We start from the raw sequence: 25510 nt of genomic DNA, 5'->3' as shown, positions 1-25510 counted from the left end.
AGCTTCAAAAATACTGATTTACATGGGTCAACCTGTCTGCCAAATTCTATAGCTGCAGCCACATACTGCTCCAGAGGGTAGAACACAGCTGCTAATAGGCTGTATATAAATTCAAAAACATTTAATTCAAACAGAGAGCAGATACTCAGGCAACAGAGATCTAATGTTGGCCCAAGAAACAAAAAGGATAAAGTTACCTTTTTTATATGTCCCGTCGACTCCTTTGCCCATCTTATCCTTGCTGCTCACATCACCCTCCATGTAGGGAAAGACTCGGGCCTGGTGAGTCCACAGATAGTCATTAGACCCAAAGAAGAGCACAGGGAACTCGCCTACATCATGTCTCATCTTGTCAATATTGGAAGGTACAGCTCGAGGATGGCAGATCTCAGCTGGCCACCACCTGGGAAATGTGAAAACAAGGAAGAAAACCTCTAGAAGGCTGCAAGGCATTAAAAAGAATCCTACTTTGGAGAGAGGAATAAAGAATAGCAATGTCTCCCTAACCTACTAAATATCTGACCCAGTATGTGCCAAAAGCCTGGAGAGGCCACCCTCAAGCACATGCTCACAGAACCAAACATACATCCTCAGACTGCTGTTCTACATCAAGGAATGTATAAAAGGAAGTAATTAGAGACATAGACAAAACTTTACGACTATAGTGTTCACTAAAGAATCTGAAAGAATGAAAATCTGTAAACAATTTAAATATTCAACATTAAGGGGATGATGGAAGTAGCTGTGGGACACTATACAACAAACTATAAATTGGCCTTTAAAGAGGGCAACTTTGAAAAATTACTAGAAATATACAAAAATGGAACACCCAAAATAATACCCCACCCCCATCAGCTTGGCAAAGCAAGCATATAAATTACAACAACAACCTTTAGGAAGACAATGCTATTCTACTGTGAGAATGTGGTAAATAAACTCCCGTGCATATATACCAAGAAACATTGACGAAATGTTCATAGTTCAAACATGAGAATAAATAAATAAATAAATATACCACACTGCATGTAAACATAAAGGAACACTCTGGAATAGTGAAATATGAATGAACTGGAGCGCTGCACTAACCATAATATCTAAGGAGCAAAAGAACAAATAAAAAAACATACTGCAAGAAAATATACCAACAATTCCTTTATTAGAAGGACTAAAGTGTATAGAATCAAACACACATATGGTAAATGTATACAGTCAGGCAAAGAAAAAACATAAAATGCAGTACTACAGTTACTTCTAGGAATGGGGAGAGAAGATTCAGATAGGGGCAGAGAGGGAACCTCAAAGGTGCAAGTTTTTTAAAATGGGAGGTACACACACAAGTATTTCTTTGAAACCATGCATGTTATAATATTTTTTGTGCACTCAACATCATGTGCAATTCCGGGCTGGATGACTCACAAGCTGGAATCAAGATAGCTGGGAGAAAAATCAACAACCTCAGATATGCAGATGACAGCACCTTAATGGCAGAAAATGAAGAAGAACTAAAGAGCCTTTTAATGTGGGTTAAAGAGGAGACTGAAAAAGCTAGCTTAAAACTCAACATTCAAAAAAGAATATCATAGCATCTGGTCCCATCACTTCATAGCAAATAGATGGGGAAAAAGTGGAAACAGTGACAAATTTTCTTTTCTTGGGCTCCAAAAGACTGTAGCCACAAAATTAAGGAACACTTGTTCCTTGGAAGAAAAGCTATGACAAATCTAGACAGCTATTAAAAAGCAGAGACATCACTTTGCCAGCAAAAGTCCATATAGTCAAAGCTATGCTTTTTTCAGTAGTCATGTACAGATATAAGAGTTGAACCATTAGAAGGCTGAGCACTGAAGAATTGATGCTTTCAAATGTGGTGCTGGAGAAGACTCTGGAGAGTCCTGTGGACTGCAAGGAGATCAAACAAGTCAACCCTAAAGGAAATCAACTCTGAATATTCACTGGAAGGACTGATACTGAAGCTTCAAAACTTTGGCCACTTGATGCAAAGAGCCAATTCACTTGAAAAGACAATGATGGTGGGAAAGATTGAAGGTAGGAGGAGAAGGGGATGACAGAGGATGAGATGGTTGGATGGCATCACCAACTCAATGGACATGAGTCTGAGCAAACTCTAGGAGATAGGGAAGGACAGGGAAGCCAGGCATACTGCAGTTCATGGGGTCACAAAGAGCTGGACATGACTTAGTGACCAAACATCAACAATATGCAATATAAGTACTTTTAAAAGAAAAAGCAACACACACAACTGGGTACAAATAACAACAGGTCAGTTATTTTGAAGGTGCATGTATTGGTGTGTCTTAAAGTAAATATGCCAAAATGTTAGCGATGCATCTTCCTTGTTTGTGATATTATGGGTTTGTTTTCATTAATAAAGCTTCTACAGATGATATATAGTTTAGTATATAGTTTTTTCTTTTATGATGGAAAGTTAATGGGGGAGTGGGTAAACCGTCTTTAATTAGGCCATTTATTTAAAAAGTTAAACACAAGAAACACAGGCTGGTGAAAGAACTGTCAGTCTCCTTCACGCTTACTCACCTGTATCTTCCAACTTTTACCCAAACAATTTCTCTGTAATGTGGCTTTTTGCCTGCCTTACAGTCATTGCAATACCAGTTTCCTTCAGGGATATCAATGTTCAGGCATTCACGATGAAAAGCAGCAGGGCAAGAATCACAACACAGAAGGCTGCCTCCTGCGGGAATCAAAAAATCTGGCACTCAGAATCACAAGGCTGCATACCAGGGCCCAGCTGAAATAGGTTTTGCTCGGTTCCTAACCAATTATCTTGCAGCCAAGGGCTTAGTAATTTAATTACTTATTTACAAAGACTTTTATATAAGAGTATTCCCTCTCCAATGTACTTGAACCATACCCCTGGGGATCTGTTAAGAGTCACAGCAAATCATGAGATCTTACCGGCAAAATTAGGTTAGGGCAATGAGGGCAGAAGTAAATCCCTAAAAGTCATGTATGTATACAACCTGCCCCTCCCCAACTTCTTCCTCTTCATTAAAAGACAACACATTATAAATAAATATTAATGATACACAATGACCAGAGTATAAACAGCACAAGCTTTAAGTGATGTCAGATTTGAACGCTAAGATATATCAGTCTGGGGAATTCACTTTCCTTGCTAAACTTTAACTTCTTCAATGGTAAGGTATTTTCTGCAATGAACACTAAATAATCATATCTATCTGAGAACTAAATAAGAAAATAAATTGCCTCACAGTGTCTGGCACATTAGTATTCTCTGTAAGGTCAGTTCTTTCTCTTTTTTTAAGTTACTTTTTAATCATTTTTTGTTGGGTTCTCTCACACCTTAAGGGCCCTTTGCAGAATAAACTTTATAAATGCATAAAATTAATAAAAGAACATAAAATAAAATGATCAGAATGTTAGAATAAGACATTAGAATTATATACAGTCCTCTGTAACACACAAATAAAATCTAGCAGTAGTAATGACTGGGCACAAGTTTTGAAGATATCTATAATAATATCTGATTTTTACTGATGACAGAAATCACAGGTACTACTACTATGATTTTTTTGTCTGAATTTAGGTTAGACATAAGATCTCCCCTTTCCTGCTAAGTTTCCAGATACCAGATTAATTATATACATTGCAACGAGAATGAATTTTCACTTCTTAAAAGATTTTTACTCAAAGTGACTTAGTTTACATATCTGAATCTGAAACATCATGGTTACAGATAATATAGAATTTCAGGTAAAGAGGTTTCACGTATAAGTAATATAATAAATGCCTTATTTATCTCATGCCAGAAACTAGCATGTTCCAACACGCTAGACTCAATCATGTAATTCCAAGTTTCATCCTGAAGAGATAACGAAGGACAAAGCCATAAGCAAGGTATATATGTGCATCTTCCTGGTTCAACTGTGCTTCTTTTCCCACATAAAAATCTATGAAAAACTTAATTTTGTGACACCATCCTCAAATGATTTCTACTGTGCCTTTCCTTTTCTCAATAAAACAAGTTTTGGGGCACTTGTTTTGTTGTGGCCAGAAATGTGCTCTTAAGACCCAACTCTGGCTTCGACTAGAGAAAATCTCCTGCTTTGTACACTGGAGTTCAGATTCAGAATAAGGCTTCATTTCGTAAGAGGTTCTGTTGCTACAAAACAAGTTTCCAGAACTTGTTTAATACATAAAGCCTGTACTCTATGCTCTCAAAAGTCATATTTGGCTATCCTTGTACATTTTGTAGATGGGATAAACAGTCAGCACAGGACACAGAGTCACATGAGTTTAACCACCCCAATAATGGAATACCCTCTGTAACATTCCTCTCTATGTTTATTTATCTGCTGAGTCAAAATTTAATAACAATGTGCCAATTAATGGCCTTTGTAAAAAAGACAGCAAAAAAAAAAATCCTTTTATTCACCTGACATTCATGACAACTAGAAAATATATACAATAAGGCATTTGAATTAGGGCTGCAAAGAAGGCATTGGAAAAATATCTGGATTGAAGAATAACCAGTGAAGAAAGGCCAAGGGTGGCAAGCACAACAGTTTTGCTGGGAAGGACATAATGGGATGAGCTAAGGGAGGATATGAAAAGCAACTAACAGGATTACTCCGGGTGATGAATGGGAGACAAGCAGGAGGGTCTGTCTGGTGGGAGTAAAGGAAACACATAGGAGCAAGACAGGAAGAAAAGAAAGAAAATCACATAAGCCATCTTAAGAAACCAAAAGATGAAAAGGTGATATTTGGTGGATGAAGGTAAAAGAAAATAAAGTGTAAATAACTTCTTGAATTCTAGTAATAGATTACTTTCTAATTTATGATTTACCATATTATTACCCTAACACTGATAACCACCTTCAGTTTTCTCCTATACATGGACAAAAAAAATGACTTAAGACTACTCTTTCCTTGTCTCGTAACAGCAGGATAATCTTAGATAATGGGATCAAAAGTTCTCAGGCCTTTTAACAAAACAGTTTGCCAATTACATGGCCTTGGTAGAAAAATCTTCCAGGAACATGTTATAATCTTGAAAAATAAGGAGATTCCCAGTGAACTTCTGTTGATATGGGCTAAAAATAGTATTAATTCATTAAAAAGAAACAATGAACCTATTATGTTAACATTAAGTAACACTTTTATGGATAACTTGGTGATTGTGAATAGTGCTGCTATGAATATTGGGGTGCATGTATCTTTTCCAATTAGAGTTTTCATCCTTTTTTGGACATATGCCCAGGAGTGGCACTGCTGGATCATATGATTAACTCTATTTTTCGTTTCATAAGGAAAGTGCCTCAGAAGGTAAAGACTCTGCCTGCAATGCTAGGAGACCCAGGTTTGATCACTGGGTCAGGAATATCCCCTGGAAAAAGAAATGGCAACCCATTCCAGTATTCTTGCCTGCAAAAGTCCATGGACAGAGGAGCCTGGTGGGTTATAGTCCATGGGGTAAGAAAGAGTCAGACACAACTGAGTAAACATTCTATACTGTTCTCCATACACCAATTTACATTTCCACCAATAGCATAGAAGAGTTCCCTTTTCTCCACATTCTCTTCAGCATTTATTATCTGCAGACCTTTTGATGATTTTGATCAATGGTCATCGTACTTTTGCAAATATTTTTTTTACTTGAATTTGTTGCAAAATGTGGTCTGGTGAAGAAAATCTGGTCTCTCACAGATGAACAGTTGGAAAAAGGAGTACTGTAATTCTCCTTTGATACTATACACTAAAACCTCACAGGGTAAACCTCAGTCGGTGTCAACTGTGAAACACTATTAATAAACTTTCAGTACTATTACATTAAAATTCATCGATCTGTCTTGCACTTTGAATGGATCCTTTACATATGCATGGTTTTTAACATCATGCATTGGTCCTATGGAAAATATTAGTTTGCTGAGTCTGGTAGATCTTTCAAATATTTTTAATACTTATTTCTATTTATTTATTGGCTGCACACAGTCTTAGTTGTGGCACACTGGATCGTCAGTCTTCACTGTGGCATGTAAACTCTCAGTTGTGGCATGTGGGACCTCGTTCTCTCAACAGGGATGAATTTGGGGCCCCTGCACTGAGAGCATGGGGCCAACAGACCACCAGGGAAGTCCCAGACCTTCCATATACTGACCTGTTTCATTACATACTACTAAAATGTCACATTTATTAGTGCCACCATGATCTCATCAGTAAATACTAGGAAGTCATTAAGCTCAGAGTCAGTAAGTATAGGTTTTCCAAAGTTCTAATTTCCACTAAAGAACTCAAATTTTATCACTGGCAAAACTTTGTCAGTTGTTTTCCCTTGAATTGACATGCTCATTTTTATCCATTCCAAGAAAATATCTGACAAATATCCAAGAATGAAGAGCCACAGATTTTCGGTAATTTTTAAGACTAAAAATGGTGTTCCACAAACAAGGCAGCTAGTTCAGATTGCAACTTATTACGTGAATGCTTCACTTTAGATCATGATCAGCATGCAACAGAACTGCTTTATGTCTACCTAAAACCACATCTACGTTTGAGTTGAGATATAATTTTTACTTACTTTTTAAAATCAAAGATATTGTGGGACTTCCCTGGTGGTCCAATGGTTAAACCTCTGTGGCCAATGCAAGGGGCCGGGGTTCGATCCCTGTTCAGCAAACTAGATCCTGCATGCAGCAACTAAAGAGCCCACATGCTGCAACTAAGACCCAGCACAGCCAAATAAATAAATATTTTAAAAAACTAAATAAATAAAATCAAGGATACTGTTACATGAAATTTCTATGTTTTTATTGCAAGTGGGTAAATGACACAGAACAGTTACTGCTTTTACTTGTATAGTTTAGAACCACCACCTTGATTTGTGCTAAGGTGCTGGTAGTTTTACTCACTACTATATACCACCAGTGCAAATGTCAACAAGTAAAAAAGGCAAGTAACATCTAGGAATTATTATGAAAAGAGCTATGATGTCATGAAGGCTTCTGAACGTGTCTCTGGGTCCTCTCCACTTCCCAAGGATTCATGGCTCACATTTTCAGAGCCACTGCTACAGCTACTAAGTTTTCTTGGGTACTCATTAGATGCTACAACTTAAGACTGCCATCACACAGAAACCACATTACTTTTGAAACCATCTCATACTACTTATGTAATTAAAAACAGTCTAGTGCTAAAGCTGTTATATCTCCCCATTTTCATGAATCATGGAAAAGTTTCGGAGCTGCATTTCAGCCTCTCAGACAGATGTCTATTTTCATTCAAGAGCAGGATGATACAGTGTTATATTTAAATGCTATTACATACCAAAATTATCTTTAATTTTCTTCTAATCAAAAAGATAAGTGGTATAAACAGGCAGCAGTGTTAACCATTTTATAAGGAACAGATATTAAAAAGCCAAAAATAAAGTATGATACCATAAAATTTTATATAAGACAATCACAAAGCTAACATGTCTAAAACCAAATCCAGCACAATCCTTTGTGCAGTAAAATATCCATAACCACATAAAAATTCCATTTCTACCCAAATGATGGCATTTAATTTTATTTATTCTATATTAGTACCATAGTTTAAGGATGTTCTGATGCAAACCCTAGTCATGTTACATAAATCTTAAGAGCAACAACAACAAAGTCCTGATTGACCATTTTCAATCGCATAAAGCAGTCATAACACTTTTTTTGTCTTTAGCACTCTTTAGTATATCCAAACTTTTCAAAAGGGATGCTAATTCAAATACAAATGCTGACTCTTAAAAATTAGTCCCTCAGAATGTTCACAACCAGTCAAATTTTCATGCAATTGTATCACCAGATAGTAGATCTTAAAAAATACAAAAGTCAAGAAAATTGTTTCCTTCAAATTGAGTGAATGAGTGAAGTTGCTCAGTCGTGTCTGACTCTTTGTGACCCCGTGGACTGTAGCCCACCAGGCTCCTCCGTCCATGGGATTCTCCAGGCAGGAATACTGGAGTGGGTTGCCATTTCCTCCTCCAGGGGATCTTCCTGACCCAGGGATTGAACCCAGGTCTCCCACATTGCAGGCAGATGCTTTTACAAACCAACAAATTTTAGTCAATTTGAGAAGGAAATAAAAAAACTAGATAAAAGGATATCAGTACCACCCTCAACACTAAAAGATAGTAGAGTAATATCCATAAAAGTTTTAGAAAAAGAACAAGCGGCCAACAATCTTATAGTAACCCAATGTGTGCTTCTAGAACAGAGATAAAAGTTGAACAGTCTCAAGCAGAGAAATGCAGGTCTCCTGGGTGCTTCTCAGAAGTCTGGCCAACTAAGAGAAAAATTGAAATAAGGAATTCAGAACTATAAGCACCACAGTAAACAGACTGGTGGAGTACTAAATATTCCACTTAACATAACTAGCAAAAATCAGGCTGTGTTTAAGAAGGATAATATTGATTCTGCTGAAAATTAGGAAAGTATGTTTTAAGTAGAGGATGTGGGGGAGATACAGATAAAGACAGAAAACTTATATTTCCTTCATAGAAAACTTTATAGAAACTAATATATGTTATCGGAGAAGGCAATGGGACCCCATTCCAGTACTCTTGCCTGGAAAATCCCATGGACGGAGGAGCCTGGTAGGCTGCAGTCCATGGGGTCGCTGAGGGTCAGGCATGAACTGTGCGACTTCACTTTCACTTTTCACTTTCATGCCCTGGAGAAGGAAATGGCAACCCACTCCAATGTTCTTGCCTAGAAAATCCCAGGGACGGGGGAGCCTGGTGGGCTGCCGTCTATGGGGTCGCACGGAGTCGGACACGACTGAAGCGACTTAGCAGTTAGCAGTAGCAATATATGTTATAGTGAAGAAATATTTAACAGAAGTTCATAAATTCTTTTACCTTCCCCTTATTTGCTGCTGCTAAGTTGCTTCCGTTGTGTTCGACTCTGTACAAACCCTTATTTATTCCCTTTTAAATATAAAATTGATTTTAAAAAAACCACACACAATTACGTAACACCATCTTCTAGAGCTATTTCTATACAAACATCTGCCCCTTCTACCTACTTATATGCACCTCTGTCTGGAGTATTATGACTTAATATTAAGCAATGTTTTTTTTCTGATATAGGGCTTGGGGCTATTTAGGGTTTTTAAAATTTCTTATTTTTTTACTTCCAATTTATTTTTTACTCGCCTCCACCTTTACTGAGATACAATTAACATATAATATTGTGTACATTTAAAGTGAACAACAAATATGTACTTGATATGTATATATACTGTGAAAAGATTACCACAATAATACTAGGTAACACATTCAATACCTCACGGACTTCCTTGGTGGTGTGGGGTTAAGAATCCACTTGCCAGCACCAGGGACACAGGCTTGATCCCTGGTTCAGGAAGATTCCACATGTTGCGGGCCAACTAAACCCCATGTGCCGCAACTATTGAAACCTGTGTGCTCTAGAGTCTGCACGCTGCAACTACTAAACCTGTGCTCCACAAGAGAAGCCACTGTAATGAGAGGCCCATGCACCACAGGAGAGCGCAGCATGTAGCAACAAAGACCCAGCACAGCCAAAAATTAAAAACACATCAAATAGTTACAATTTTAAGCAGTGGGTGTGAATTTAAGATCTGATTTCCCAGCAACTTTCAAAAATATAGTATCATTAACTATAGTCACCATATTGTACATTATATCCCCTAAATTTCTTCATTTGACCATATCTCAAATTTTCCAAGAATGACTTTGTTCCTTTTCTCTTAATCTTTTTAACTGTTTCAACTGTTTATCATTTTGTTAAAATTAAATCATTATTCAAAATAATAAAAATAAAACCTCTCCCTATTAGGGAACAAAACCACTGTACTATTATCAGTAATTCAGGACATCACTTCCCAATACAGTTTCTAGTGGCAATGTGAAGAAAACTATATATTTGTTGCTATTTAACACTGCTAAATTAATCTCTCTTTACACTATCCATACATCAACAAGTTAGGTCTTACCTTCAGAGCACACAAAACACCAGCTAACATTAACATGCTCGTGATTTCGGCAGCCACGCCTTGGGGTAAAGTGATTAGGGCAGATGATGCTATTGGATGCAAGGATCTTTGACCCAGCAGCCAGGCAAAAGTCATTGGCATGGTATGCCACTGGGCAGCGGACACAGCGCATCAGTCGACCTAAAAATACAAGAAGCCAAAAAACCAGGGAGAGACAAAAGAAAAAGAGATTAAGTATAAAAGCAATGTTATTCAAGTCTATTTGCTAGCACTGGGAAAATGACATAAATAAATGGAAGCACTACTAGGTCAAGAGATCTTAAATACCCAATTCTCTATGAAAAAGCTGAGATGGAAACCATACAATAAACAGCCTTGAGGAGTCAAAGACACCACAACAGTAAGCAAGCCTGCCTCAGCAAGGATAAGCCCTACTCAAACCACTGTCCTGACTCTTTGGAAACTGGAATCAGCTGCAGACTAAACGGTGGTAGTATGTGTGTATACGGTCAGACTAAAAGACCAGACGGTAGAAACATTAATGGCTGCCTGCGTTCACTTTTACTCTGTGATTATTTTAGATGAATGAACCTCTCTACCTCAAACCCACTTGAGATATATCTTCTAACATACTTTACCAACTAAAAACCATTACCAGGCCACCTGAATGCAATCTGCAATAGCAACTGAAAAGGGCAAAGTAGCTGATGGTTAAATTGCAATTTTGGTCAAGAACATTACCGTATCTACAGGGCCAGGAAATCATGTTAATCATCTTACAGAAGGTACTGCCACTCTGCTTAAAAGAATAGCCAACACTGCTGCATGTTTCCTGCTCAGTCCCCATAGGGAGAAGGGAGGCTCTTTGGCCAAATAAGGATTTAATAGTAGAAACACTGTATTTGACTTTCAGTGAAATCAGTAAGAGACCCACTATTACTAAGCAGAAAGAATCTAGAAACTTGAGTTTACCTGTGCCCACATACAGTTTGGAAAGCTCAGCTCTCAGCCTAACTATGACAGACGAAAAAATTTTCAGGATAGGAATTTCCATTTTCAAAAATAAAACCAATCAGCACAAAACAAATTCTTCCCTATATCATGTCCTAATGATATCACATCTGGTAGCCACAGATACAGGGCCCACAGGAGAAGAATACATTTTGTTCTGATGGAGGAGGATACCCACCAGAGGGAATTCCCTACCAGTCCAGTGGTTAGGACACTGCACGTTCACTCCCCAGGGCACACATTCAATCCCTGGTTGGGAAACTAAGATCCCACAAGCTGCATGGTGCAGTCAATTTTAATGTAAGATATCCAGCAGAACACCTTTACAAACTAAATGTCACTTGACTTCCCAATATTTACTGGGCTTCCCTGGTGGCGGAGTGGATAAAAATTCACCTGCCAATGCAAGGGAAAGATCTGATCCCTAGTTCTGGGAAGATTCTAAATGGCAGGGAACAACTAAGCCCATGTTCCACAACTACTGAGGCCGCACTCTGGCGGATGTGAGCTGCAAGCACTGAGCCCATGTGCCACAACTGCTGACACCCATGCACCTGGAGCCTGGGCTCAGCAACAAGAGAAGCCACCGCAATGGGAAGCCTGCGCACTGAAATGCCTAGAGGTTCTGTGCAAAGCCAACGGAGACCCAGCACAGCCATGAACATATAAATAGTTTAAAGCTGCTACATAATGCCAGGGCTCTGTAAAGCACACGTAAAAATGTGGTGGCTGCTAGGCTTGTCTATTACTCTCTGACCTCTCACGGTAAACGCTGGTACGCTAACGAAAGCTAGACGCCATGAAGATAGATAATAGATTCCATCTGGAAACATCCACTGCCAGTGAAGCTAAGGTTCTGTAATTAGATTGGCCCACACAAGAAACACATACCTTTAGACGCAGAAACACTGGCTGGATTGGCAGCGTGACAGGTAGTACATATGTGGAGGGAACATCGGAAGCCCTTGTTTTGCATCACGGTGGGTGGGTACTTCTGGACGCATTCTTCATGGTAAAACTTTCCACATAAGGGCAGAAGGCACCTTTTCACATCTTCCCCACTCTGCTTGCATACGAAACAGGTATGTATTCCTGGGAAACAGAAAAAAAACAAATTAATATAAAACATGAGGATTCACTAAGTGTTAACCCATTAGGTGGAGAGTTAGTGAGCATGAAATTCCAGCATGAGGTGGGGATGGAAGGTTGCCACACCATAAATTCCAGCATGGGATGTGGGTGGGAAGTTGCCCACACCACAAAGCAACTCGGACACCAGCTGGTATCCTACAGTTCAACTCAATTTTGACACTATCAACTTGGAGGTAATATCAGATTCCACAGGTTAAGTAAGGGTTCAGTCCTGTAACACTGTCCTCCACATCCACTCTTTCAGATACCAGTTTTAAGACAAGGTTGCATCTGTACTTCTGACCAATTGGCTATAAATCAAATGCTGGGTTCGATTATCTTGCTCTAGTGGCTCATAGAACTCAGAGAATCATTTTACTTACTAGATCATCAGTTTTCTAAAAAAGGATATAATTCAGGAACAGCTAGATAAAAGAAATAACACAGAATAAAGTATGGGGAAAGGGCTCAGAGCTTCCAGGCTCCCTCTAAGCATGTCACATTCCCCTAATCTCTATGTGTTCACCAACCCAGAAGCTCTCCAAACCCCAAGCTTTTGAGGTTCAATGGAGGCCACATTACTTAGGCATGATTGATTAGATCACAGGCAACTGAGGACTAATCCAACCTCTAGCACTCTCCCCTCCAAAAAGGTCAGGGGGAGATGAATCCCTTTAATCATATGATTGGCTCTCCTGGCAATCAGCTCCCATCCTTTAGGGAGATCCAAAAGTCATCTCATTAACATTAAAAAAAAAAAAAGGAAAACATCTTTATAGCTCTCATCACTTAGGAAATTTCAAGTGTTTCAGGACCTCTGTACCAGAAACTGGACAAAGATCACATATGTATTTATTCAAAATCATAATATCACTGTAAAGAACATTATAAGACTGGTCAGGATGACAACATGAACCCACTGAACAATCTTAGTGTTACTGTTAAGTAGGAATTTTAATACATGCTTGCTGATGTGATGTAATAGGAAGTATGCACTCCCCACAAAGCACTCTTGCCAAAAGAAAGCTGACCTCATCTAACCCAGTCTCCAGATCTAACTACAAGTTTCTGGGGAATATAGAGGATAGATGAACAAATTAAAAGGATACATCAAGGATATATTAACCAAATTTAGAATATGGAAAACTCAGCAGACAAATGATCACTGTTCCAAGAAATAAAGAATACTAAAACAGTGGGTGAGGGGCCCCTCAAATATGTGCAGTTATTTGGATCCAGCGATAAGGTTTGTCATGTAGGGGTGACAGGTAAGGTATGGTTTAGCACAGGTGCATGCTAAGCACTGAAAATGGGACTAGCCCAAACTGAGATGTGTAGTCAGTGTCAGGGGGAGCTTTAAGACCTGGCAAATAAAAAAGAATGGAAAAAATTTCAGTCATTTTCATATTAACACATTATTGACTGGAGCCAATGTAACACCATGGGCATTACCTTCTGCAAAAATCCCCCCAGTCAGTAATGTGTTAATTATATGCAGATACATTTTTAATATACTGGACTAAGTAAAACATATACTTCTCTTGTGGAAAAAAAAAAAATCGGGTGAGGGGAATGGTACTGTTGTAGACTAAGAGAAATTCAAGAGATGAATTTTTTTTATTAAAAAATAAAATACAAGGACTTTATTTGGATCTTGATTCAAAACACTATAGAACAATATATTCAAAGACAAAGTGGGAAAATCTGAAAGTGGGACTGAGTAGCTGAAGACACACAGGAGTTACTATTTATACTGGATATTATTTAAGTTAAAAAAAATATGCTAGTATAATATATTTTGAGTAAAATGAGGCCAAAAGTTGTAATTACTGAAGCTAAGTGATGAGTACATTCAATCTTTTTACTTTTATCTTTTATACTTTTCTCTCTACTTCTGTATATGTGTGAGGAATTCTGTAATGAAACATTTAGACAGAAAAAAAAAATCCACCTCTCTCTGAGAAGCAGTATGATATAAAGGAAACAGCCCAGGTTTGAGAGGCAAGACAGACTTGAACTTGAAGCCTGCTTGTGGCACTTGCTGGAAATAGAAACATATTAAAATTACGTACTTAAGATCTTTATAGTGATATTACCCAACTAATAATGATTTTATGAAAAAATCTAAATAAGTATTTGAAAAGAAGCTTTCTACTTGCCTGATGTTGAATAACTGGTAGCCAATATTGAAGAGGAGTAACCTAAGTTATGGTGTGTTTATCCTACTACAGGAAAACAGGGTGAGCCAAATAAGAAATGACTCCTTTATGCTTACTCTATTCACCTTTACTAAAACTAGGGTAAAATTTTCTGCATTCAAAAATAATAACCTTGGATTTCTCTATGGTCCAGTGGTTAAGAATCTGCCTGCCAATGCAAGAGGCATGGATTCGATCCCTGGTCCGTAAGGTTCCACATAATGCAGGCCAACTAAGCCCGTGCTCTAGAGCTGGAGAGCTGCAACTGCTGAAGCCCACAAGCCCTAGAGTCCGAGCTCTACAATAAGAGGAATCATGGCAAGGAGAAGCCCACGCACCACACCCAGACGCCCATTCGCACCAACCAGACAAAGCCTACACGCAGCAACGAAGATTCAGCGCAGACAATAATAGATAAATAAATAAATAAAACAACTCTCTTACATCACATAATACATAAAAAACTGAATTCAACATAGACTATAGACCTAAATGTGAAACCTAAAATCATAAAACTTTTCAGAACAAAATCTTTTCAACACTGTGTTTAGCAAGATTTCTTAACCAAAAAAAGAAAAAAGATTTAATCAGTCAATTAAAACAAAAACTTGATAAACTAACCTCAACATTAAAGAAAAAACCAAACCCAATTTTTAAAAAGCTTTGAGCACTCTTTCTTCCTCAAGACAGAAAACTAAGCACATAAAAAGATGTGCAATATCATCCATCATGAAATGCACATTAAAACCACAATGAAATACCACTACTCATCATCAAATGGCTAAATAAAAAAGATTGACACTACCAAGTGTTGATGAAGATATGGCAGAATTAAAACCATTGCTGATGTGAAGCAAAATGGTACAAAGACTGAATGTTTCTTAAAAAGTAAAGCTGACCAAAAAAAAAAAAGTAAAGCTGACCATATAAACCACCATTCTGCTCTTAGATAAATATACAACAAAATGCATCCATTCAAAGGATACACAGTGCTTTGTTTAAAATAGCCGGACCTGAGAACTATCAAAAGGTACATCAATAAATGAGTGGATAAACAAACTGCTATATCCAAACAATGGAATACCACTGGCAATAAAAAGGAATGAATTCTCAATACTTACAACAATGTTGCTGACTCTCAAGATAACTATACAGAGGGATGGTTTCAAAGGTGTGTACACACACACACAAAGAACTTATCAAAATGCACACTTTGTGTAGTTTACTATATACCAATTAAACCTCAATAACACTATTTTAAGGAAGAATGAATTACTGACACATACATCAACACAGATGAGTCTCATTATGGTGAGCTGGACACAAACTCTAAAAAAAGGTAAATCTAATGTGTTATGAACAGAAAGCAGATCACTGTTTAACCTGAAATTGATGATGGGAGTGAAGGAGTGAGGTACAAAAAGACTGACTGGATCTGATCACAAGGAAACTTTCTGGCATCATGGTAATGTTCTGAATCTTCACTGTCGTCACGGTTGCAAGGGTGTACACATTTTATCAAACCTATCAAAACATGTATTTAAAAGAAGCACATTTTACAGTAGGCAAATTAAACTTCAATAAAGATGACTTTTAGCTAGCATATGATCCTGCAATCCCATTCCTGGGCATTATCCAGAGAAAAACAAGGTTCAAAAGGATACAGGAACCCCAGTGTTCACTGCAGCACTGTTACAAGTCAAGATATGCAATCAACCTAAATGTCTATAGACAAACAGATAAAGAAGATGCGGTACCTATAAAAAGTGGAATATTACTCAACTGTTAAAAAAGAACGAAACACTGCCATCTGCAGCAACATGGATGGACCTAGAGATTGTCATACTGAGTAAACCAAGGAAGACAGAGACAAATACAGTATGACAGTGTTTATACACAGAATCTTCAAAAAACAATACAAGTGAATTTATTTACAAAACAGACTCTTAGACTTAAGAGAAAAAAACTTATGGTTACCAGCAGGGTAGGGATAATTAGAGAGTTTGAGATAGACATGTATAGAGTGCAATATCTGAAATACACAACCAACAAGGACCTACTGTATAGTATAGGGAGCCCTGCTCATCATTATGTAACAACCTAAATGGGAAAAGAATTTTTAAAAAATAGATACAAGTGAATCACTGTGTTGTACAACACAACATTCTTAGTCAACACAACATTGTTAGTCAACTATACTCCAATATAAATGGAAAGTTAAAACAAAATAATAAAAAAAAAAGATCTTTCTAATGGTGCAAACTGATCAAAAGCCCAACTATGCAGAAGGCAAAATTATCCCACAACTATCTTGTCTTCCAATTTTTGTTCCTATACTGCTGAAAGTGGTAGCAGAAAGATGAAACAACTCAATCTGACATAGCCATCTACTTACAGACACCAGTTAACTCTGTCTCTTATTTTCCACAAGGGCTAGTCTAAGCCTACACTCTTTCCTTCAAGTTGCAAAGTTATAAAACCTCCCCCACCACTCTCACCATGTCAAGGAAAATGTCTGTCTTCCTCATAATTACATGGTACATTCCTCTTTAATCTTTTCATCTCAAGACTATCCTCTCCTGTCTCTGACTGTACTCCATCAATAATTTCCCCTCTTATTATGGAAATTTATTTCCCTACACAATTCTCAACCTTCATTCTACTAAAGATGTTCTTCCTCCTGACCCTAAAACATCCTACCTTCAGCTCTTTTTCCCAGTGAAGTTAAGTTTCTGTAACACATAGTGTACACTGCTACCCATTCATTCATCTTTCAGTCTGGTTCAGTAAGGCACTCTCTCTTGCTTCCAAAAACAGATCTCCTTTTCACTCTAGAACCTCCTTGGTCTATCTGACACGTCTGCCTCTCTATGGCTATTCTTTGTTGACTAGCTCCTCAGTACCTACATTTAAGTGGGCATCCCCAGGCACTATTATTAGCCCTCTTCTCAATACAACAGATGCTTTCTATTTGCACAGCATCGCACACACCTGCAGTTTTAATGACGTATAAGATCTTTATTGTCAGCCCTATTTTCTTACTATTTTCATACTATGACATCTCATAATGCTGAAAAAAGACCAATCTCTTTAGCACAGCTGTGAGGTCTCATCTGACCACTCCTAGTTACTGACCCGATATACATATATATCTTGTAACTCTCACAAAACAGCTCTTTCTCATTTTCTTGTTAAACAATTGGTGCACTTTGTTAATTATATGTTAATAAAATTGTTTACTTTCACAAATAATCATGAAGTGAATACATTTCTTACCAGTCAGATCAAGAAACATAAAATATCATCAGTAACCCAGAAGTCCTCCTCATCACTACCTATGCCTCGCCTCCTCCCTAAAATACCTAGGACTGAACTATGCTGTCTATTCCCCAAACAGCTCACACTTTCTTTACTGGACCTTCCATCCTTCTCCTCCACAGACCAATTTCTACTTCTCTCTTAAGGCCAAACTAAGACACCTTCTTCTCTGGCACTAGCGCATCTTCGTCCACACAGCACTTTAATGTCCACAACACTTTTTGCATTACGTTATGCTATACATTCATCATCCACTTTGAGTTCTTTGGAGGGCAAAGACCACACAGCACCTATCTCTGTGTCTGTAGGAATTAGTTAAGTATTACCACAAAAAAGTGTCTCTAATAAACAATTTTTTCCTACAAAACTTAAAGCTCAAAACTTCCTTGGAAGAAGACCTATCTACTTTACCTGTGCGACATTCATTGCAGATAAACTTTCCTCTGGGCATTTCAGTTAATCCAAGGCACTCCAAGTGGAAAGCCCCACAGCACTGAGCCTCACATAATAGCAGCTCACCCAGTTTCTCACAGTTCTGTTAGGAAAAAGAAAACAGATCTTTCTATAGAGAAAGGTTTTAAAAATCCCAAGCAGAAAGTCTTCATTAAAGCAAAAATTAAGAAGCAGCTCTGGCAGAAACAAAAAATGCCACCATTCATTCAGCTACTATTTAATTACCTCCTTTATGCCAGGAACAACAAGGTCCTGGCTCCCATCATTCTTACATTCTAAGGATATGAAGATACAAGTAAATGAATAAACAAAAATATCAGAAAATAAGTATCTGAGTAGAATTCAAATAGAAAATTTGGACTGAGTGGTTAGGATTGGCCTCTTAGACTGGGCTCTAAATGACAAGTCAGCCATGTGATATGAAGGGACCAAGATGGCAGAAAGTACAGAAAGCCCAGAGATAGGAAAAACCATTGCACGCTATGAATCACAAAGTCAACATCACTGGACAAAAGCAAACAAAAGTTAGAAGTGGTAGAAATGAGAAAAAGACAAACAAGAGCCAGGCTGTGTGGCCTTATAGATTATTGCACAGTTTCAGATTTTATTATAATTACAAAGGTGTGTCATTATAATGAGAGCTATACCAAGGGAAGGTTGAAGTTAGGTATTTATCTAAGCACAGGTCCCTATGACTACATGAAAAATGAACTGAAGAGGGGAAGCAGAGATAATCAAAGAGGCTACTGCAATCATTCAAGCAAGAAATACTGCCCAGTTGGATTGGGGTCACAACAGTCCAGAAGGGCTCTCTGGTTGACATCTGAACAACCCTTGAGATACATCAAGAAACAAATGAGAGAGATCACCTTTCTAAATTAAGCTCATCTAAAACAGGGTGTGAATGATAACAGAATCTTAGGAAATAAAAATCTGACTTTGTTGCTTTGAAACATTTAAAGAGTTATGAAAATAATGGAAATTCCCAATATTTGTTACACCTCTAAATATTTTCCCCCATAGTGATTTTCTACTTGTTTCCCTATAGTAATATCAGCAGAAAAATGCTAAAAATGAAAAAAGTCTTATACTTATTTTGTAAGACAAGAAAAGGGGAAAGATGGCTAGGCAAGTCTAATACTTTCAAGAACCTAAAGAAACAAAACAGGTGTTGGCCACCTAACATCAAAGTTTAAATAAGCAAGCAAGGAGAAAAGCTTTGGGAATAACGGGCCAGAGGCAGCCAGGAATTAAGAGGGGGACTGCAAAAGATCCTGAGCCAGAATCACGTTTGGCCCTCCCATCATCTACTATTCATACAAATCCACCTTCATCACTCAAACAGGAAAACTTCAAGTACACTATGTACTGAAGAATAAATTTTTCAAATTAACCAGATATTACAGACTAATCCTTTAATTGGGATGACCATGTAATTCATCTTTCCAACTGGGAGACCAGAACATGAAAGAAAGTGCTGTCAATAAAGAAAGTATACAAGCACAGCAGACTGAAACAAAGACTGATCCAAACAAACCAGGACCACAGGGTTATGACACCTTATATTATATGACAGTTTGGATGGGCTTAAGTCTCCGAGGACTAACACTAGAAGCAGGACTGAATATCATCAACAAGAGACAAACTGAGTTGAAATTATATTGGCCATAATAATAATATTTTATACCTGGAGTAATTTTATTTTTTAGAAGTTTCAATGAGGGAAAAAGACACTAATATTTTCAGCTTTCTATATGTAAGTTTTAATGCATTTACAAGGATAAATTAAGACTGTGAAAACAGAATATAACCAAAGCATCCATTTAATTGACTCTATTCCCAAGTAAGATAAAGGCATTTGACATTATAGGGTCACATTTCACAGAAAAGCAAGACAACACAGCAGTTAAGGCTCAAAACCCAGATTGCCTCGGTTTGAATCCTGGCTCCACAAAGTGACTACAACCAAGTCATTTAACACCTGGTGCCTCAATTTCCTTATACAGTGTATTAAAAAGCAAAGACATCACTTTGCCAACAAAGGTCCATATAGTCAAAGCTATGGTCTTTCCAGTAGTCATGTACAGATGTGAGAGCTGGACCATAAAGAAGGCTGAGGGCTAAAGAATTAATGCTTTTGAATTATGGTGCCAGAGAAGACTCTTCAGAGTCCCTTGGACTGCAAGGACTCAATCCTACAAAAAATCTATCCTGAATATTCACTGAAGTACTGATGCTGAAGCTCCAATACTTTGACCATTTGATGTGAAGAGCTGACTCACTGGAAAAGATTCTGATGCTGGGGAAGACTGAAGGCAAAAAGAGAAGAGGGCGGCAGAGGAAGAGATGGTTGGATGACATCACTGATTCAATGGACACGAATCTGAGCAAACTCTGGGAGACAGTGAAGGATACTGCAGCCTGTATGCTACAGTTCATGGGGTTGGAAATAGTTGGAGATGGCGTGGCAACTGAACAACAAAAATGATGATAATAAAATCTTATATGAGATTGTTATGATACCTAAATGATGCAGAATTCAAAAAGTGAATGTAAAGACACAACATATAATAAAAACGCTGTATGCTTATTAAATAGACAGAAAAATACAAACAGTAGGTTCACTAAAGTAGTAATAACTACTTAAGCAAACAAAACAAAACAGACCAAGAAAATCTCGGAGTGAAAATTCTCCTTGAAAAATTCCCTAGAAACCCAAAGATTCTTACACCCTGAGAGGTGCAGCAAAATTACCTCTGGCTGAGCAACCACAGATTCTCTGCCATCTCAGATTTAACTTTAGGTTATCTACCCAGGGACAACACTATTTCATTTCTCCTTTTGTGGGGAGAGAGCAGAGTTAAAGCCTTAAGGAAGACAAGTAATTCCAACAGAATCATCACAGAAAATTTTTATTCTAACCATGACTAAGTCATCAAGAGATGGGAGACAACGATTTCTCTTAAAAGATAAGCATGCAATCAAAATGCAAGTCAGCAAACATTCTCTACCTGACAGACATTCTCCTTGAGTGCAGCTCCACCTCCTCGCTCCCCCTGCAGTTTTTTAGATGCAGGCATTCCATGGTCGTTTTCTACACCCTCCTCAATAGTGTCCTTGGGGCTTGCAGCTGTCCTGTGTGTCATCAGTTCTCCCTTGCAGAGAAAAAAATAACATCCCACATCTGTATTATTGATGTCTCCGCCATCTGACCCCCTCCCTCTGGGCTGCTATTTGTCTATCCATTAAGCACTTACAGATGTTCAGCCAATCACGCGGGCGGACTGCATGCAATGTTAGTTCTAACCCTGCTGTGATTGGGCGGGTAGTGGGCGCCTCATGCCCTGCCACTAACTGCTCTGAGGCTGTTCCACTGGAACTTTTTGAGCTGTTCCATTTTAAGGTTTCACTAAGGGAGAGAAAACATTCTTAAGTTTATTTGATTACTTATTTGTCCTTCCAAGATCAGTATTTCCTAAATAATGCCCCCCTTGGGCATTCTATTCATATTGTCCTGGAAAGAAATGCTCTGCACCATAATGTATGATGCTGACCTGACTTGTTCTAATTCTCTCTTAACCTGAATTGGAAAGTGAGGGATAGCATCAATGACTTCAGTGATGCACTGTAATGAAATGGCTTTAAACTTCTGTTTCCTAAAAGTCACCGGTTACAAACATTACTCTAAATTAAGTAGTTGGTGGTTTCAATATATAAGCAAATGAGTTTTTCCCTTAACTGTAGCAGTCTCAACGTTTAAAGGGCAATATCCAAGTTCATTTGGATCATGTATTTTCTTGGTATTGGTGCTCTCTGGTTTTAGAAAAATTTTACTTCATGATGAAACAAATTATGTATTTCATCTGACATTTAGAGCATGAGGTGTGATCTTTTAAAAAGGTCATGCCCACAGGTACTATATGTATTTTGACTTACTTCTACTAGAATCAGATTCTCCTTTTCTCCAGTATTCCTTGTCACTACTAGCAGTTTCAATAAAATACTATTTTCAGGTAAACTCAAGGGAAAGGGGTGTGGACTCTATTGTGAAAAGAAGCTTCACTATGGAAGGTCAAAAGATGAGGAACTGAGTAATACCTCAGAGTTTGGAGTTTCTTTTGATGAGATGTCATTTCTCACTTTTTTACAATGCACCTTGGCTGTAGCATGCCTCTGTCGTTTTCGCTTCCTTGGTCTATCAAACAGCTTGGCAGTGCCTAGGACAGGACAACAGGTGTTACCTGATGGCTGATAATGTACATGTCTAAGAACTTCTAACCTCGACTAAAGGTACTTCCTAGAATTATGGAATGTCAAGAGTGAAAACAACCTTAATTTTAATTCTCTGACTTTGTAGATGAGGAAAACAGGGGAACATTAAAAAAAAAGAGAGAGACTTACCCATTAGTATATATGTAGTTGGGGAAATGGCTATACACATACATATATATGTATGTATGAAGTGACGTCACTCAGTCATGTCAGACTCTTTGCAACCCCATGGACTGTAGCCTACCAGGTTCCCCATCCATTGGATTTTCCTGGCAAGAGTACTGGAGTGGGTTGCCATTTCCTTCTCCAGAGGATCTTCCTGACCCAGGGATCGAACCCGGGTCTCCCACATTGTAGGCAGATGCTTTAGCATCTGAGGTACCAGGGAAGTACGTATGTATGGGTATATATATATGTTCTGTTTCATACAGATTAAACAGTAAATGTATAGATTATTAAAGCAATTTCATTTTATGTGATTGATATGAAAGATTTTCTAGTTCCAGAAAGGACTTTAATATCGTTCAGATAGGGAGGAAATGCATTTAGTAGTCAGGTAAAGATAACTAAAACCAGGCCTCCAAGATTAAAGACAATAAAGTATATCACTCTCTGACTTAAGGATTTAGATAAAAAATTGAAATACATAAGATCTGGCTTACAGGAGGAGAGACGAACACCTCCCTACCCCAATCAATACATCTATCAGCCAAACAGATATACTCATGCAGCAGTATTATAATCTTGAACGTCCAACAGTATAAAATAAATGCCTAGTCTGACATATTGAGAAGATGGTCTAGATTCTCCTTCAATTTATATTCTACACAGTTCCACTTTCTGTTATAGAAGCATTAGGAGGACTCTAAAGAGGTATTTTGTAAAATGTTCCAGGATATTTAGGCTAGATATCAACATGAAGGCTGGACTTTGGAAGGCTGCTTTAGGGTTCTCTTCTTGAACTGCCTGATCGAGACGGAGAAGCTCTGCTATCAAAGCAGCTGACAGACTAAGACTAAAAAAGAAGAGTCAATATGGTGGCAGAATAAAGGTTCAAATTTCTCACAAATTAAAACACTTAGATGAAACTTACAAAGGATTATGTACAGGCAGTAGGTTTTACAAAAAGCTGAAGTACAAGTGTATACGGGAAGAGCTGATATCATTTTGAAAGTACTTTTTGTTATTTAAATCAAACAAACAAATTTACCACCCTATATAACTATATAACTGCATACAGTGTTAAAATAAGTTAATATACCGCTAAACTTACTTGCTGAAAAACTTAATAATCACAGATCACATTTACAGAAGTGTACACTGAAGACCACAAAAAATACAATCTCCCCATAATACCTTTTGCTGATTGACCATATCTGATGCACCGTGCTCAAATATAGGCTAATATTTCAGGAATGACACATTAGTACATGGCACTGGCAGACAACATGATCAAAGGGGTAGAAAGAATTCGAATGGAGAAAAAAGAAAATACAGAGTAGATAACGAGACAGTAGTGTGGCAATAAATTTGGTCAGATTTGAACATCCCAACTCTGCCAGCCTCTTTCATCTTCATGTTTCTTCTACAAATAGGGATAATATAGATAATATCCCAATTCTTGAAATGCTTTAGACTGATTAAAGGTAACAGTCCTTAAGCAAAGAACGTGGTAGATACTGTAACTGTTATTATTTCATCTGTTATTAAATGAAGCGCTGTCAATTCTTCCTGTGGGCAGAAACAAGGTGACCAAGCACAAGTTCCAGGAAACAGATTTAAATTTAATCCAGAAGATTCCCAAGGCCTTAGGATGCAACTATAATAGACTAGGCTCAAATGTTTAAACTCTTCTCTGACCAAGGTCACAGGTGTGATGAAAGAATACAAGACCATGAAAGACTTAAGATGATTTGCAATTTCCCCTTAACTCAAATTCTCTATTTCTATTCCACAGAAATAAAAACTGAATCAAAGCCAAGAAAGTAACGAATGATGCAGTATAGAGAATTATCTAATAAGAATAGGAACTGATTTTTCTCTGCTATTCTTAACATTTCCTTAATGCTAATATAATTCTAATAACATTTAACTAATTTCAGCATAAAGATGGAAATGAATCAATACAATTTCCTAGTGTTATTTGAAGCACATATTGAGCAAACAAGTCTTAGAACTTGCAATCTCACTGTTCTCACTTAGCCGACTTCACAGTTATTTCTGTAATCCATTTCTTAAATCTCAAGATACTCACCTCCACCAAACTCTTTAGAACGAGGTGCAACACACGATTCATTAATGTCATTCTCCAAGTGACCAGCTTCATAACACTGTAAATAAGTAAGATGCATCGTGTTTTACACAGGAGTAGAAATTAAATCCTTTACATTATATGCCAAAAGTTGGACTGCCTATTGACATAGATATAGGAATCTTAGCTATTTTGGACAATTAAAGGAACAGTACAACAATAAAGAAACTTTGTGACGGAAAGCATCACATTTTTTCAATCCTCTAAAACTCAAGAACACCACATGGGGCAGACAGGCATTGGGCGGGCAGGAGGCGTGCACACACATAGGACACTGGCGTACTCAAGAGATTTCCAGTGTATAGAGCATATACAGAACACTGTTCTCATTGAAGTAGCAGTAAAAAAGTATGTGGTCATATACCCACCAGCTCAATTCTATTCCATGCCACCCTGTATTTAAAATCTACCTTCCTAATATTATACTTACGGCCACTGGATTTTACAGACACTTATCTACTTGGTGAAATCTAAACATAAAAAGTTTGTATCATAGAAAGTATTTCTAATTCAAGTTGCTATCCATTAAGAAATATAAATTAAAACAACATGAAAACTAAAAACAAAACACTTAAAATATTGTGAATTCCCTGGCAGTCTAGCAGTTGGGACTCCACGCTTTCACTGCCAAGGGTCCCTGGTTGGGGAAGTATCAATAGGATTCCACAAGCCATGCACCATGGCCAAAAAAAAGCCAACCTTAAACATCAAGAATAATTTACTACACATTTTATTCCCCTACTACTAATGCCTGTATCAATTAGTTCTATTCCAAGAAAATGTCTTCTCCTACAAGAATAATA

General features: G+C 37.7%; 1 protein-coding gene across 3 annotated transcripts in view; it reads right to left on the bottom strand.

Annotated features, from left to right (window-relative positions):
* Window positions 1–25510, bottom strand: part of NSD1 (nuclear receptor binding SET domain protein 1) — a 143616-nt gene that overhangs the window by 25844 nt on the left and 92262 nt on the right. For all 3 annotated transcript variants that reach the window (XM_068979574.1, XM_068979572.1, XM_068979573.1), the window contains 8 exons: window positions 24651–24726; window positions 22223–22341; window positions 21136–21279; window positions 18083–18206; window positions 11916–12116; window positions 10014–10193; window positions 2557–2713; window positions 198–403 (listed from right to left, as the gene is read on the bottom strand). In XM_068979574.1, the coding sequence (XP_068835675.1) occupies window positions 198–403; window positions 2557–2713; window positions 10014–10193; window positions 11916–12116; window positions 18083–18206; window positions 21136–21279; window positions 22223–22341; window positions 24651–24726 (1207 nt within the window). The remainder of the gene's footprint in view (window positions 1–197; window positions 404–2556; window positions 2714–10013; window positions 10194–11915; window positions 12117–18082; window positions 18207–21135; window positions 21280–22222; window positions 22342–24650; window positions 24727–25510) is intronic.

The sequence above is a fragment of the Capricornis sumatraensis genome, chromosome 9, assembly GCF_032405125.1.
Source record: "Capricornis sumatraensis isolate serow.1 chromosome 9, serow.2, whole genome shotgun sequence".
NCBI lineage: Eukaryota > Metazoa > Chordata > Mammalia > Artiodactyla > Bovidae > Capricornis > Capricornis sumatraensis.
This window is presented reverse-complemented; position numbering and strand designations above follow the sequence as displayed.